The sequence below is a fragment of the Macrosteles quadrilineatus genome, unplaced genomic scaffold (assembly GCF_028750875.1).
Source record: "Macrosteles quadrilineatus isolate MER2022 unplaced genomic scaffold, UCM_ALF_1.0 Scaffold_9__3_contigs__length_116548681, whole genome shotgun sequence".
NCBI lineage: Eukaryota > Metazoa > Arthropoda > Insecta > Hemiptera > Cicadellidae > Macrosteles > Macrosteles quadrilineatus.
The window spans coordinates 82,043,045-82,057,083 of NW_026542602.1; the positions used below are offsets into that span (position 1 = coordinate 82,043,045).

Genomic DNA, 14,039 nt, shown 5'->3' on the forward strand with positions numbered 1-14,039 from the left:
TTTATAATACCATAATTAAATTTTGGCAACATTTTGAAACATTAAATATCCTCAACATTTCCACTTCGGCAATAAACTTTATGACTTTGCATTTTTATTATAAAAAACAAATAGTTAGCAATTAGGCCTATAGAGGTCTGTGAATATAGCGTATCCACTTTCACCCCACACAACACAAAAAGATCCTTGGAATATCTTATGGGGATATCCCAGTGGTATATGGGGGTTATCCTCTGTAAAAATCCCCCAAAGTCCTCAAGATTTTCTCAAGATATTTCCTGGGGAACTCCCCTGGGATATCCCTATGTTTCGCCCAAATCCTGATCCCTGGGATATCCCATCAGGACGTCATGCATAAAAACACAAAATAATAAAGATTTAGTCTGAAAAGCACATTCATCAGGTTAGTATTTTAATTAAATAGTTCATAAAAACTAATAAAAAAAGACTAGAGAATATTTTTTCCCCCAGACGGGTCTCGAACCTGATATTTTCTACTTATGAACCTCTTAACTCTGAGCTATCTAAGATTGTTGACATTATACGTTTTCAAACGGTTAAAGAGGAGCTGACAGCTGCAATGGTCGCAATACTTAAATATTTTTGATAGGGGAGAGAGGGGCTATACCGTACACATAAGGGAGATTCGTAGTTACATTGCAAATTACGAAGTAAAAGTAATGTAAACAGCACAAGCAATATATAATTTAATTATTTGGCTACTGATTGTATACAAACATTTTGGAACTATTGCATTTTTTACATGTAAAAATTGGTAATCAAAAAAAGTTACCTTGTACGAAATAGCCCTGGTGGGTGGGGCTATTCCAGATTCCAGTAAGGCATAAAAAGTATTTACGCCAACTCTAACATCTAAGATTCCCAGCGTGCATCTTTATATAATGAAAAATTCTTTTATCCATTTATCGTTTAGTTCTCAAAAAATGAAAAATGTATAGTTCTAGATTACCCATTTATTATCGGCTATAACTTTTTACTTTTTTGAGAACTAACTTAACAAAAATATTCGGGACGTAATAGTGTTCTTTCTCAGTTCATTTGTTTTGTATCTTTTTACTACTGTGAATTTATTATGAAATAAATTGTAACCTGTGTATCCGTATCCGATCTGAAAAGAGAAAATAAATAAATACTGTACTCTATTCTATTCTACTATCGAGAACTAACAAGAACTAACGATTGGCATAAATAAGTGGATACGCTAATGGGTATGCCTAAGCTAACTTCAGACCTCAATTATAGGTATACCATTAAAATAACATACAAAATAGTGGAAAATAGGATAAAATGTTACTGCTACTGATAGTTTTCAGAAATATAAGTAAACTAAAAAGTAACCTATTTCTATATTTAATTACTAATAAAACTGTTGCAACAAGCGCTTTCACTTTACCATTAGTAATTTCATACAACTAAATCTTTGTTTATAAAATGGTAAAATTGGAGTATGTTTTATCTATGTTTATACCACCGTAGAAATTACAACAATGCCTTGATTATTGGAACACGATTTTGAATCCAGGTTAGTGGCAAAGAGAGTGGCAAATCGTGACCTTGAGTCCTGCAACTCCCAGCTGACTGTATCTAATCAATGAAATAACATCGCATCACAACAGAACAGACGAAACTGGTCACGGTTGTTGTGTTGTTTTAATAACCTATATCCACTGTGTTTGCTTTGTGATAAACGTTACATTTTGCTATTCAGTGTTTTATCTTATCGCATTTGCATTTATTAATTTGTCTTTAGGTACCACTACCAAATAGTTAAATGTTGCACCTGTTCACATAGTCTTTTTCGATATGGATGGTGGAGAAACGTAAGTCAAATATTCCAACCTCATCCATTTGGTTTTTAGTTCAAATAGTTTGATTTGCGACATAGCTATCAACTAACTAACTTACGAAGATATCTTTGAAAACACTGTATTTGTTGCAATATTTTTGTGTTAGTAAGTTAGGCCTAAGTCCACTTCTTAGGCTATATAAACCCATAAGGCCTCTTTGTAATGAGTTCAAGTGATAAACCTAGGTCAAGGCCTATCTGTGCAAGCTATGCTTTTAAGGACGACAGGGGTACAAATCTTCAATATATTGAAGGCTATTAACCGTAGAGCCTATATTCAATCATGGACAGGGCAGCTGTATTCAATTATTTGTCGTGTAAGCCTATCTTTACAAAATCTCTGAATTGAATGGTTGTCAAAGTGGAATGTTGCTGCTTCAATCCTAACAAGATCATTTAAGTTAATTCTGAGCCCAGTTGACATTTATTAATTTATCCTCCCCTATTAAGTACTTAATAGATAGGAGCCTATTGTTTTTGCCAAAATCTTCGAGTTTGAGTAAGTTAAGTTATTAGGTGGATAGCCTAACTTAGCCTTATAACTTAACTTTAACTTATCCGTTTGTAAAACAAATCCAAGGTAGCCTATCTCCAGGCCTTTTTCATAAAAAATAGATTTTTAAGATTAATACCTACCTTAAAAGGGTTGGTTATTTTTCCATAAAACCCTAAAATAACAAAAAAATAAAAAAAATTTTATAATTTGCCTGATTGATTTTTATTAAAATTTAACTTAGTGCATAGGCCTACTCCTTTTGACTCTGAACAAGATGTTACAGTATAACTTAACCCTCTTTGCTGTAAGTTGGAAAGACGACTTTTATGATTTTCCCCATAAAAACCTTTAACTTATTTTTAATATTTTAGTTACAGAAAAATCGGATACAAAACTTGACCAATTTTAATTCAAATTGTGTGTATGTTATAAGTTAGTCCTTTTAACTTAAAACAAAATGGAACAAACCCTATTTCTGTACAAATTACGGTTTTAAAAATATTGCAACTTTTGTGATTTTTCCAAATAAGGCCATGATAAGGGTTGTTGACAAGCTAACGGGAGAAAGTATCCGTGTCAGATTGCTGATACCGTATATTTTTCATTGGGACATTAGTTAATGATGTTTACATTACTTAAGTTAGTCTAGTTTACAAGTAGACAAAAATTGATAGCCACTGGATCAGTTTTTGGACTGTTATAATTGAGTTACTAATGAAAAGGTAACATGCCACTGTTGCTGTTGTGTACCGTACCGGTACCTAATATAAATTTTATGACTTACATTAATAGATTTTCCTTTGAATTTAAGACTTTTGTCTACTTTTGACTAACTTGATTTAAGTTACCGTAAGTTTAAAACACTTTTTTTACAAATTTGAATAAACGCAGGCTAATTATTACTGTGAGTCTGTGAGGCGTACTTCAACAACCTAGGCCTATCAGAGAGGGCCATTGAAGTACTCCTTCAGTGAGTAGTAGACTTTGTCTTTGAAATATGCTGTAGGAGTATAATAAAATTATCTAAGGAGTTTTTTTTTTTGTCGAGGTGGATGGATTTTGGCAATTTATTAATATTGTTAAGGCTCCATTACTGAAGGCCTTAGTCGTTGAGAACCTAACTCCAAGGACATCTAGTTGGGTATGATCCACCTAGTAACATGATGATTAGTAGAATTTGTTTGGATAAAAGAAGTATAATTGTACACAGTATGTAGATCTGTTGATGGGTGTTTTAATTTCTTAATTATTTTATCAGAGATTTTTTCTGAACGATTCAATAAACTTATCTTTAAAGCATATTTTACTACAGCAAAAAATTCATCCGAGGTATACAGGGTGATTGATATAAGTGTGCCAGCCGTTTTATTTGAAAACTATAAGAGATATCAAAAAAAGTTAAATGGTAAGTGCCTTGGATTTTTTATTAAAAAAATTATAGTCAAGTAAAAAAAAATATTTTAGCCGCCATTTTTCCAATATGGCCGCCAACTTTGATTTTTCTTATGGAACACCCTGTATTTTATGATGTATTCTGGTAGAAAAGGTAATTTTAAGACAATTTTATTCTTGTGATTTTTTTCATAAACCTAACCGTTTCAAAGATAATAATGGTTTAAGTTGTGAAATTTTGAATGGTTTTCGAGCAAATCAGCTGGCATGCTTGCTTCGAAACTCTTTCTCATGCAGAAATTTCAAAACTTTAACCATTATTATCTTTAAAACGGTTAGGTTTATGAAAAAAATCACAAGAATAAAATTGTCTTAAAATTACTTTTTCTACCAGAATACATCATAAAATACAGGGTATTCCGTAAGAAAAATCAAAGTTGTCGGCCATATTGGAAAAATGGCGGCTAAATAAATTTTTTGACTTGACTATAATTTTTTAAATAAAAAATCCAAGGCACTTACCATTTAACTTTTTTTGATATCTCTTACAGTTTTCGAATAAAACGGCTGGCACACTTATATCAATCACCCTGTATATTGACATATAAATAACCTACGGTAATTATAATTACTTATCTATTTAGAGCAAGGTTCTATGATATATAAGGCCCGGTTCACACGAGCGACATACCTAGCCGACTAGGTAAGCCCGACTGGGTAGCGGACCACAGGATCAAATGGATAGAGGTTCACATGAGCGTAGGGCGACGACTAGCTAGCCGCCTTCGAGCTTGGTGTCCCAAAACATAGTCTGGCCCCGCTTCCCAGTCACTCGCGGCAGCTACCCAGTCACCCAGTCTAGCGGCGTAGCAGTACACGTAGCCTTATGGGAGCGTTCACACGAGCGATCGGGTAGTCGCGCTGCAGCTCGCATTCTTCCCTTTGTTCTCATTTGCACCCAGTGATGGCTCCGAGTGGTTTTAATATCGATATTTTCATCTAGTCCGTGGACATGTCACTCGTGTGAACCGGTGTATCCTGTGTTAACGCTACCTAGTCGGGCTTACCTAGTCTTTATACTTTATACTTAATACTTTTCTTTGAAATGGCGACCATACAAAGTAGGTATTTTAAGCCAAGTATGAATGGAGATGAGTACATGATGAGTGGCGCGATCTTGTAGTCTTGTTAGTGACTAAGGCCGACATATTCCTTAGACACAGCTGTTAATTAGCCCATACAGCTAATGGCGACTAAGATACCTACAGATTGTAGTGGAATCCAAACCACATTTTTTCCTTGGTATATACGAATTGGTCTAATTATCAGGATAGCACTGCGGATAGTCGTAGTACTCACCCGTTCAGACGTTATTCCACACCAGGGAGAATCGCATCCACAGTGCATTCCTATAAATATCCACAATTCGTGAGTCCCTCCTAGTAGCTGGATTACAGGACGACGCCACCCGTCCCAGTCAGAGCCTAGTCAGCTAGGTATGTTGCTCGTGTGAACCGGGCCTAAGATTCAATAAGATTTATTGCAGCCATTAAACATAACATTTTGTAATAGGCATTGTACAATAGTACTTAAAAATGGATCATACATAAATTATTAATATCAATATTGTACTGTATACAAAATCCTATTTAAAATCTAAACATGATATGTCACTATTTAACAATTCTTCCTGCGTGTAGAATGCTTTTGATTTTTAAAACTCAGTAATTTTTCTTTTAAATTGGTTTAAAGGGAGTTTACAAAAATAAGTGGGTAGGTTGTTGAAGAAAATATGTTGGATGTAAAAATGGCTACCGTCTTTCAAGATTTTGAAAGTCGGATTTGAGGTGTGACTAGATTATTTTTGTGCCTCGTATTGTATGGATGAGAATAGCTGAAAATTTTACTCATACATTCAATATCAATTGATTCTGATATAAAAAAATATCATTTTTTGCATAAACTTAATTAGCCTATCCGCTTAGGCTACTTAGAATTTTTGGAGATAGAATGTAAATATATCTTCTGATATTTTTACAGCCCAGCGCCTCCAGTCAGGAAGCGCACAGAGAGTATCGGAGGAGGAAGTGACTCTGAGTTGTCTGAAGGATGGAACATCATCGACCAAGCAGACGTGGCCAGTCACGATGGCGAGAGTCTGCCCAGCAGCGACGGGGAGAGCGTGGAAGTGATTGATGCTGAGGAAGAGTCCAGAGAATCCAGTAGGCTACGTTTTTATTTGAAAAATTATTTATTTTTTAAAAATTAATTCCCTACTAGTAGAGACTCATTGCTGAGGTGCATTTGACCATACTCAAACTTTTACAAATAGTCTAAACTATGGCTAACACATTGATCCAGGTATAGGCTATTGTGGTTACAAATAGGTAAGTCCTGGTGTTTGTTTACGCACAGTACATTTTTATCCCCTCTAAAATGTCGTACCTTACACATTTGTGTAGCCTACTCAACAGATTTTATTGCATTCAATTTGAATTATTATCAATTAAGCCTTTTAATTTTTGTAAATAAAAATTAATCATGTTGTTTACGATTCAAATGAAAGCAGTATTTAGCCTAGTCTTAAAATTCTAATATTTACCTTATTATCTATCTGTGCTGATTATGCAGTTAAATGTCCTCTGTTTCCAGTAACTGACACAGACGTGGAAGGGGATACTCATCTAACTCCTGTAACTGCAGTTGAAGCTATCTCAGAGTCCGAGAGTCCTGTTGTTCCCCAAGGAACTCCTCGGGAGGAAATGTTCGACCCTTCGTTTCGCTGGTTTCTTATTTACGCTACAGCTGCTGTGCTCGTTTCCAACTTGGCTTTTATGGTTGCCGAAAGTACGTAGTTCATTTATATTGTTTTAAAAGTATGTCGTTCTTAAACATGGTTTTATTAAGTTACCTATGCAGTGTTAAATTGTCCATCAATTTTGTTTGCTACAAGTAGGCTATATTTTAAAAGAACTACATGGTAATAGTTTTAGTTAATTTAATGGAAAGTCTAATTTTCAGATGCATTGGCTTGGACTGAGGATGTAAATGTTGACACACCTTCTTTTTTGAGAGGTAAGCTCATCAATATCACAACATTTAACCTCCATGTTGTGGACTGATGTATTAAGTTTTGATACCTCCTTAGGGGGGTAACTGACAATCTTGAAAGGTACTGCAAGCTCATTGAATATTTATTTTTGATAGTGTTTGTAACACATTTGAATCATGTAAAGAGAATGGCTCTTAAAGTGTGGTAGGCCTAAATCATTTTATGGAGTTATCACAGTTTATTGATATCTTCAAACAGTTAGCAGTTTAAGTTAGAAAAAAAAAAAAAAAAACTAGGTAGTGAGTAAGACTTCAAAACTTATACCCCTCCCCTCTCATGTTTTAGATGGCGCTCAAGGTATTGCATTAATTTTAATGTAAAAAGTAGTTTTAAAGCTACCCAAGCATGTTTAGTGATTGCTATAATATGAAATTTTGAAAACACAATTAAAACCAACCTCTAGTTCAATCTCACTACCTTTATATAAAAACCATCAAAGATGGGGTTTATAAGTTTATAAGGAAAATAAATAAATGTAAATGTTTTTAAATTTGTCAAAACATTTCTCTCGTGAAATGCCACTGGCGTTAAAAAAAAAATTAAAATTAAAAACACTATATTTTTTATTTCCAAAACAAACACACAATGATCTATGTTAACTGTTACAGATTTTCCTACAACTCCCAAGCTTTCTGATGGAGTAAAATTGAAAAATATCCCTTGGGCTGAAAAAGAAGATGTTATTGTTGAAGTAATTGACGATCACCACACAGATCATGTCACAAGAAATTCTGGAAGCAAAATTCAAGGAAAGTCTCAAAGCTATGAAGCGAATAGGAAACAACAGTATAAACAATCTTCTGGAAGATCTGAAAAGAACAAAAATGAAAGATCTTACAAACAACCTGATGAAAAGTACAAGCAACAACATGAAACGATTTACAAGCATCATAATGAAAAAGCGCAACACCAAAACCAAAAGTTTAATGACAATCAAATGGGAAAGTTTCTAAACAGTTTGGGTGAACTGACAGGTTCCCCTGAAACAAAAGATAAACTGAAACAAGTATTTTTAATTTTAGATGCTCTGCAAATCGGATTACATGATTTAGACGACATTGTTACAGAAAATTCTGAATTGCAAAATGTCTTGAAGAATCAAAAACATAAATTATTTCAGATTGTTACAGAAATGGAATACGGTGTTACCAAATCAATTGATAGAGTGGCAACACATATTCTTAACAAAGTTCGAAAACTTGAAAGAAGATTTGAACATCAGTGGTGCGAACTTGAAAAAAGAGGCCATCAAGAACAGTTGAAAGGGTTGTTTTATGACTGCCAGGAAGATGAAAAGAATAAACATGAATTTCAAGGTTTGAAACAGCCTGAGGAGACAAAACCCCATCAGGAAAGCTCACTTAACAAATTTTCTAATATTGATATAAATTTGAATAGCTTTCAATATCAAGTTGACAGGGACAGCCCAGGGAAAGAACACAGCAATTCTCATAGTGAAGAAATCAAAGAAATTGAGGACTACTATGTCTTGGTTAGTAATGAAATAAAAAATAATGATGCCTTTTTAAAAGAGAAAAGCCTTGTAAATTCTTCTCCTAACAAGGAAAATGAAAGAAATGACCAAAGCATCAACAAAGAAGACAGTTTTACTAAAAATGGTGATACAATCATAATATCTGATAATGAAGAGATTGAAGAGAAACGTTATGATTCACAGAACCAAAAGGACAAAAGAACATACCATGATGACAAAAGAAAGCAGTTTGGATCCAGAGAAAAATATTTTGAGGAAAATCCTAAATATAATGGAGGTAAAAGAAACATGTACAATGAAAGAAGAAAGCACAAAAATGAAAATGTGCATTACAATGACAAATCTGGATACAATAAAGAGGAACAGAAACAGAACGATAAAAAGTGGGAGTACAATGACCAAAAGAGTCATTTTAATGAAAAACACAAAAATTATGAGGGAAGAAACCCGAGAAAACATGAAGACAGAAGAACATTTTCTGAAGAAAAAAGGAAGTATACTGAAAGATTTGAATCGTATAAACAAAATCCCAACAAAGAACAGAATGAAAATAGAGAATCACATGGGAAAAGTGAAAAGTCCGTTCCGAATTCAGGACCAGAACTGATTAGGAAGTATTTGAAAGAAAGCTGTGAAAAAGGAAAACATAAACTGACTAACATATATGAAAAGCTAAAAGGTTATGTTGACAGCAAATTAAGAGTTCCCAAAGAAATGTTCGATTCGCTATATGCAAAATACTGCCAAGTGAACGACGAGAGCTTGAAATGGAAAAAACGGTACAACAGAGAACATCCTAAGGGTGATTTTAGAGAGAAAAATAACAAGAACTTTTTCAAGGATGAGCTTACAATAGGGGATGATTTAAATAAGAATTTTAGAATCATTGATATAACAGAAATGAGAACTGAAAAAGAAGCAGGGGATGCAGCAAAAGACAAGTTTGTAGTACCAGACAATCAACCGAGACAATGGGTTTTCAATGCAGACGAGACAATGTATGACAACAAGAGTAATCTAACAGGAGACTGGTTTTTCAAAGCAGGGGAATCAAGAACGAAAATGAGATGGTGAGTAAATGCTTTTAATTTGACAAAGTTAGTATTTACTATTTGAGTACAGTCCCACCTCGGCATAACCGACCCCTTGGATCATCCGACCTAGTGTCGGACCATCTACTTTATTCCTGTCTCAGGCGATAAGGCCGAGTGTGTTTGTTTAACCGAAAGGCCGATTAAGGATGTTGCCGTAATTGGGTCAGACGATCACCACTGTCACCGATCGCGGGTGTTGCAAGACATGCTCACGGGAATTACCGCGGTTGTGGTAGACGATTACCGATGGGTCGGAGACAGCAAGTTATGCTCCTCCCGATACCCAACCTTTTGGCCGTTCCAACCATGGCCCAGTACCTTCATGGTCGGATATGGGGGATTCTACTGTATCCCATTTGGTGGATTATAACCTTTATTAGTGGAATCCACCTGCTTTATTTTTCTTTTTGTAATTTGCAGCCCTTTTAAAAGGGTATTGTAAAGGGACATTCAAATCCTAGTCTTGACCCAACGTCTTAGAAAGCATAGGAGCCGAATGACAAATGGCTAACAGTTCCTTAAATAATGGGAATTGAACCAGTCAGCAACATTCAGATTTGACAAGCTTTGTACCTAGATTCAGATGTCAGTAATAGGCCTAGTTGTATAATTGACTTTATGGTAGGCTTCTGAAGTATAAAGTATAAAGACGTCGTGAACGGCGAGTTCAGGTACAACCGTACCCACCTCGGCCACCTTAAGACGTAAGGTTTCATTGCTTTTAACATCCTTTCAGATGACAATTTCTCGAACTTGGGCTCTTTATAAAGTCGAAGTTGAGTTGATTAAATTAATTTAATGGTGGCTTCTGTACACCAGTGAATTCGTGGGTAGAACCTCTTGTTTTTAAATTTAAAAGAGCATAATGCAGTAGAATGAGCATTTTTTGCAATTTTGACTCCAATTTTTGTGCCCTTTATTTTTTGGAGTGATTTTTCCTGGGCTATATATTAAATAATGTTGGGGAGAGTGAGTCACCTTGTCTAATTCCTGTATGAAGCTTTAAAAATTTCAAATATTTCACCTTATAGCTTAATTTGTTTTGGCTTGGTTGAAAAGTTAGCGTATTCCACAGAAATCGGTGCCTTTTTATTACCACACTCTGCTGGTGGCTCAATTGAAAAATGTTTATTTTGATTTTTAAACTGGCCACAAAGCCAGCATGGGAATCTGATGTCTGGATTGTACTTAATATTATTATTGTTTAGCTCAAAGAATAGAGTCCCTATCTTCCTTTAAATGCACATAATCTTCTTGGTTTTGTATCTGGTATAGTCTGGCTAGTTCCATTTTCAACATCCCGTATGTCCCGTAGGTCTAACAACCGCAGTTCATGGTTGTTCGACAGAGCCGCTGATCGCAGAGCCCAACCTCGCCCCAGCTACTGGTTCTCTGGTAGACGCAAGAACTGGTACTTCCGCAGAGCTTGGGCCAGACAGAACTGTCGCCACAATCCGCACAGTACCTGGTGTGGTTTTTCAGAAGAAGAAAGCTTAACTGTTCCACATCCTAGTGTGAATCTTAGATAAGCTTGATTTCAGGTGTAAATGACAAAATTTTATGAATCTCATGACAGTATTTAACACGAGTTTGGCTATGGAATCTCACGACTTTTAAACCCGGTTTTTATAAATTTTATTGTGTGTCCCCTTTTTATACCGGTAATATTCAAGATTATTGGTTTGATTATTTTAACTTCTCTGTGTGGATATTATTTTAGTTTTAAGAAGGAATGTGTTTAACACATGTATATATTGTGTTTTAGAAATTCAAGTTGTTGTTTTTCTGTTTATCGTCTTTCATTTTTTTATGCGTGGTGGTTTGTTACATATCTTACTTAGATAATTTTAGTCAAATAGTGTGGATTTCTAGTTGATTAGATCTCAAACCAAACCAACCATGTAAAAATAACTTTGTCCTTGCAGAATGAAGATTTTTTGTTTAAAGATATGGAGTGCAGTTGTTTTCTACAAAATACAAAGGAATTTTTTTCATACTGCTCTTTGATTTATGTCACATTAAGCCTCCGGAAGGTGGTATCGTTCTAGGGTAAGTTATATAAAACTAAATGTTTAATGAAAATGTATTTTTTCCTATTAATTTACAATCATAACGAATGCTGTGGATTATTTAAACTAAAAAATTGTTTGCAGTTTGGTTTGAGATTTGTCTTTTCTACTTAATATTTGTTCATACCTGTAAATGCTGATTGATAATCATGTGTGATTACGTTTACAGACTCAATAGTAACATGAACAGAAATACACTCAAGTCTGAGAACTGGGATTGTTAAAAGTTCTTCATGACATTTTAATGTTAACATTTTTCTCTCAGCAATTGATCCCGGCGTACTTTTTCACAGATTTTTAATTAATTATCCCCTTAAAAAACTATTTTTAATTAGATCGAATTTTGTTCACTGGTAAAAAATGTTATTTAACTAAAAATTCTCTTTTGGGCGGGTTCAGTAAATATTTATTCATGAGTATGAGTTGTGATAAAATGTGACATACAGACATGTCAAACTTACTTAAATCTAAATGTAACTTCAAATTGATTGATTCACCTTGAAAATAATGTGAGAATAAAAGTTACTATAATTAATTACTCTGTAGTGAATTGTCATTCAAATTTATGCTTCTAATACTAGGCTGTGTTCACTTTGGATACCTGCTCGTAAATTAGTTGATAATTGTACAAATAGTCGTCATTAGTTTGTAAAACTAGGTTGTAGCCTGCATGTGTCATAGTGAAGTAAAGAAATGTGTAAGTTATTAACAGTATTTTCTCAGTTTAGCTTGATTCACTAAAGACATATTGCACTGTAAATAATTATTTTGAATATAAACTGTTGGCAGCCAAGTAAAACTGATTCATTATGTTGAAGATTAAATAAGTAAGCTAAATAATATTACACTGTTAGTTACATCTGTAGAATGTAATGAAAGATATACAAAAATTTACATGGTAATTTCTTGCACGAGAGGTTTGCCTCTGGTTTAATATTTTAGTAAAATGAAACTGGTTTTATAATTACCTGTGCAGATGGTAATGTTGCTGTCACAAATCAAATAACCCTGAATGATTTGTTACATATTTTTTTAGCAAGTACTAATGATGTCCAAATAAATAAATAATGTAATTTTATATGTAATTAAAAATACTATTTTAAATGCTTGTTTGAAAATTATTTACTCCTGTAACCAGTGGCAGTTCTAGTGGGGGTTTGGGGAGTGTGGAGCACCCCCCAATAAAGTAGGAGGGTCAGGAAAAATTTGGAATTTTCAAAGTCGTTTGGTGACTTTCTAAATCCATTTTTAACACCTAAAACTGTGCCCAATTGTCCGTAAACTCCTCCCATTTCACCTGTTGTTTGTCATGAGCAAGTAGACATTTTAAATATAAACTATGACGATTGCATTCATGAATTTCAAAACACACTGTAGACTACGGCCATATCCTCCTAAAAGCCGTTTGTGAACTTTCTAAAGCCATTTTAACGTCTAGGTCTGTGTGCAAAATCTCCCATTTCCCCATTTATTTATCATGAACAAGTAGACATTTTTAAAAACTAACTATGTCGACTGCATTCATAAATCTCAAAACATACTATAGGCCATATCCTCCTAAAAGTTGTTTACTGACTTTCTAAAGCCATTATTAATGTCTAGGTCTGTGTGCAAAATCTCCCATTTCCCCATTTATTTGTCATGCAAGCAAGTAGTTTTTTAACCTTACGGTTTTCTCCTTTTCATAGATCTGTCACAATTTTGTATAATATCACATTCAGTAATAGCATTGACTATATAAACTTAAACACAAGTGTTTGTGTAGTCAATGGTATATAGGCTACTGGTGCTACCGCTGATGCCTGTGTAAGTTAGGAGCTAGTAGTTTAAATTTATTTTTCCAAGGAGAAAAATAAATTTATGGTGGCCTCCCCCCCTCGTGCTGAACAACACTACTTGCGACGTTGCCAGTTCTACCAGGCCGCAGCCTGGAGTTAAAGGTGGCCGTGCTAGTTCACGTAAGTGGAAAGTCTACTTGCAGTATCCAAACTCAATAGTAGGCCTATATTTGTTCCACATATTTGGAATGGCTATTTGGATTATTTAAAATTAATGGTGCATAAGTCTAAATCCGGCAACCCTAATTATTGGCTTTTCATTTTGTAGTAAATCATGCTCAAAGATATTAATCCGATTGTTCTTCCATTTTTCTCTGTACAGTTTTGTAATTTGCTATGATGATTCGTTGACTGACATATTTTGAGACTCTTGTTTACGTTTTTATTGTTATCTCGCAAATAATTTCAAGGCAACCAATTAACCCATAAGGCTCATTTTAAATTTCTAAAAATTTTAAATTCACGTAGGGAAAAGCACTGTGGTCCAATTTGTACCATTTCAGATTCATACCTTTCCATGGTTAGTTACTACAGAGGAGTATTAGTAAAACAAAAGCAGGAGTGTAGTATAATAGCTTCGCTCCGCTCAATAACTTCTTGATCAGCATCTTACGTGTTATTGATTTACCTGTACATATACATAATAATACTTTCTCCAATATAGGGGGAGAAAGTA

General features: G+C 34.4%; 1 protein-coding gene across 1 annotated transcript; it reads left to right on the forward strand.

Moving 5' to 3' along the window:
* Positions 1-1,622: 1,622 nt before the first annotated feature.
* LOC129002760 (trichohyalin-like) lies at positions 1,623-12,629 on the forward strand. The gene is made up of 6 exons (XM_054430799.1): positions 1,623-1,841; positions 5,796-5,977; positions 6,408-6,602; positions 6,777-6,830; positions 7,476-9,432; positions 10,772-12,629. The coding sequence occupies exons 1-6, from the start codon at positions 1,825-1,827 to the stop codon at positions 10,983-10,985; spliced, it is 2,619 nt and encodes an 872-aa protein (XP_054286774.1). The 5' UTR covers positions 1,623-1,824; the 3' UTR covers positions 10,986-12,629.
* Positions 12,630-14,039: the final 1,410 nt, after the last annotated feature.

Coding starts and splice junctions, on each gene's coding strand:
- LOC129002760 (XM_054430799.1), top strand. Junction 5,978..6,407: donor GGAAGAGTCCAGAGAATCCA/GTAGGCTACGTT, acceptor CTCTGTTTCCAG/TAACTGACACAGACGTGGAA. Junction 9,433..10,771: donor TCAAGAACGAAAATGAGATG/GTGAGTAAATGC, acceptor TATGTCCCGTAG/GTCTAACAACCGCAGTTCAT.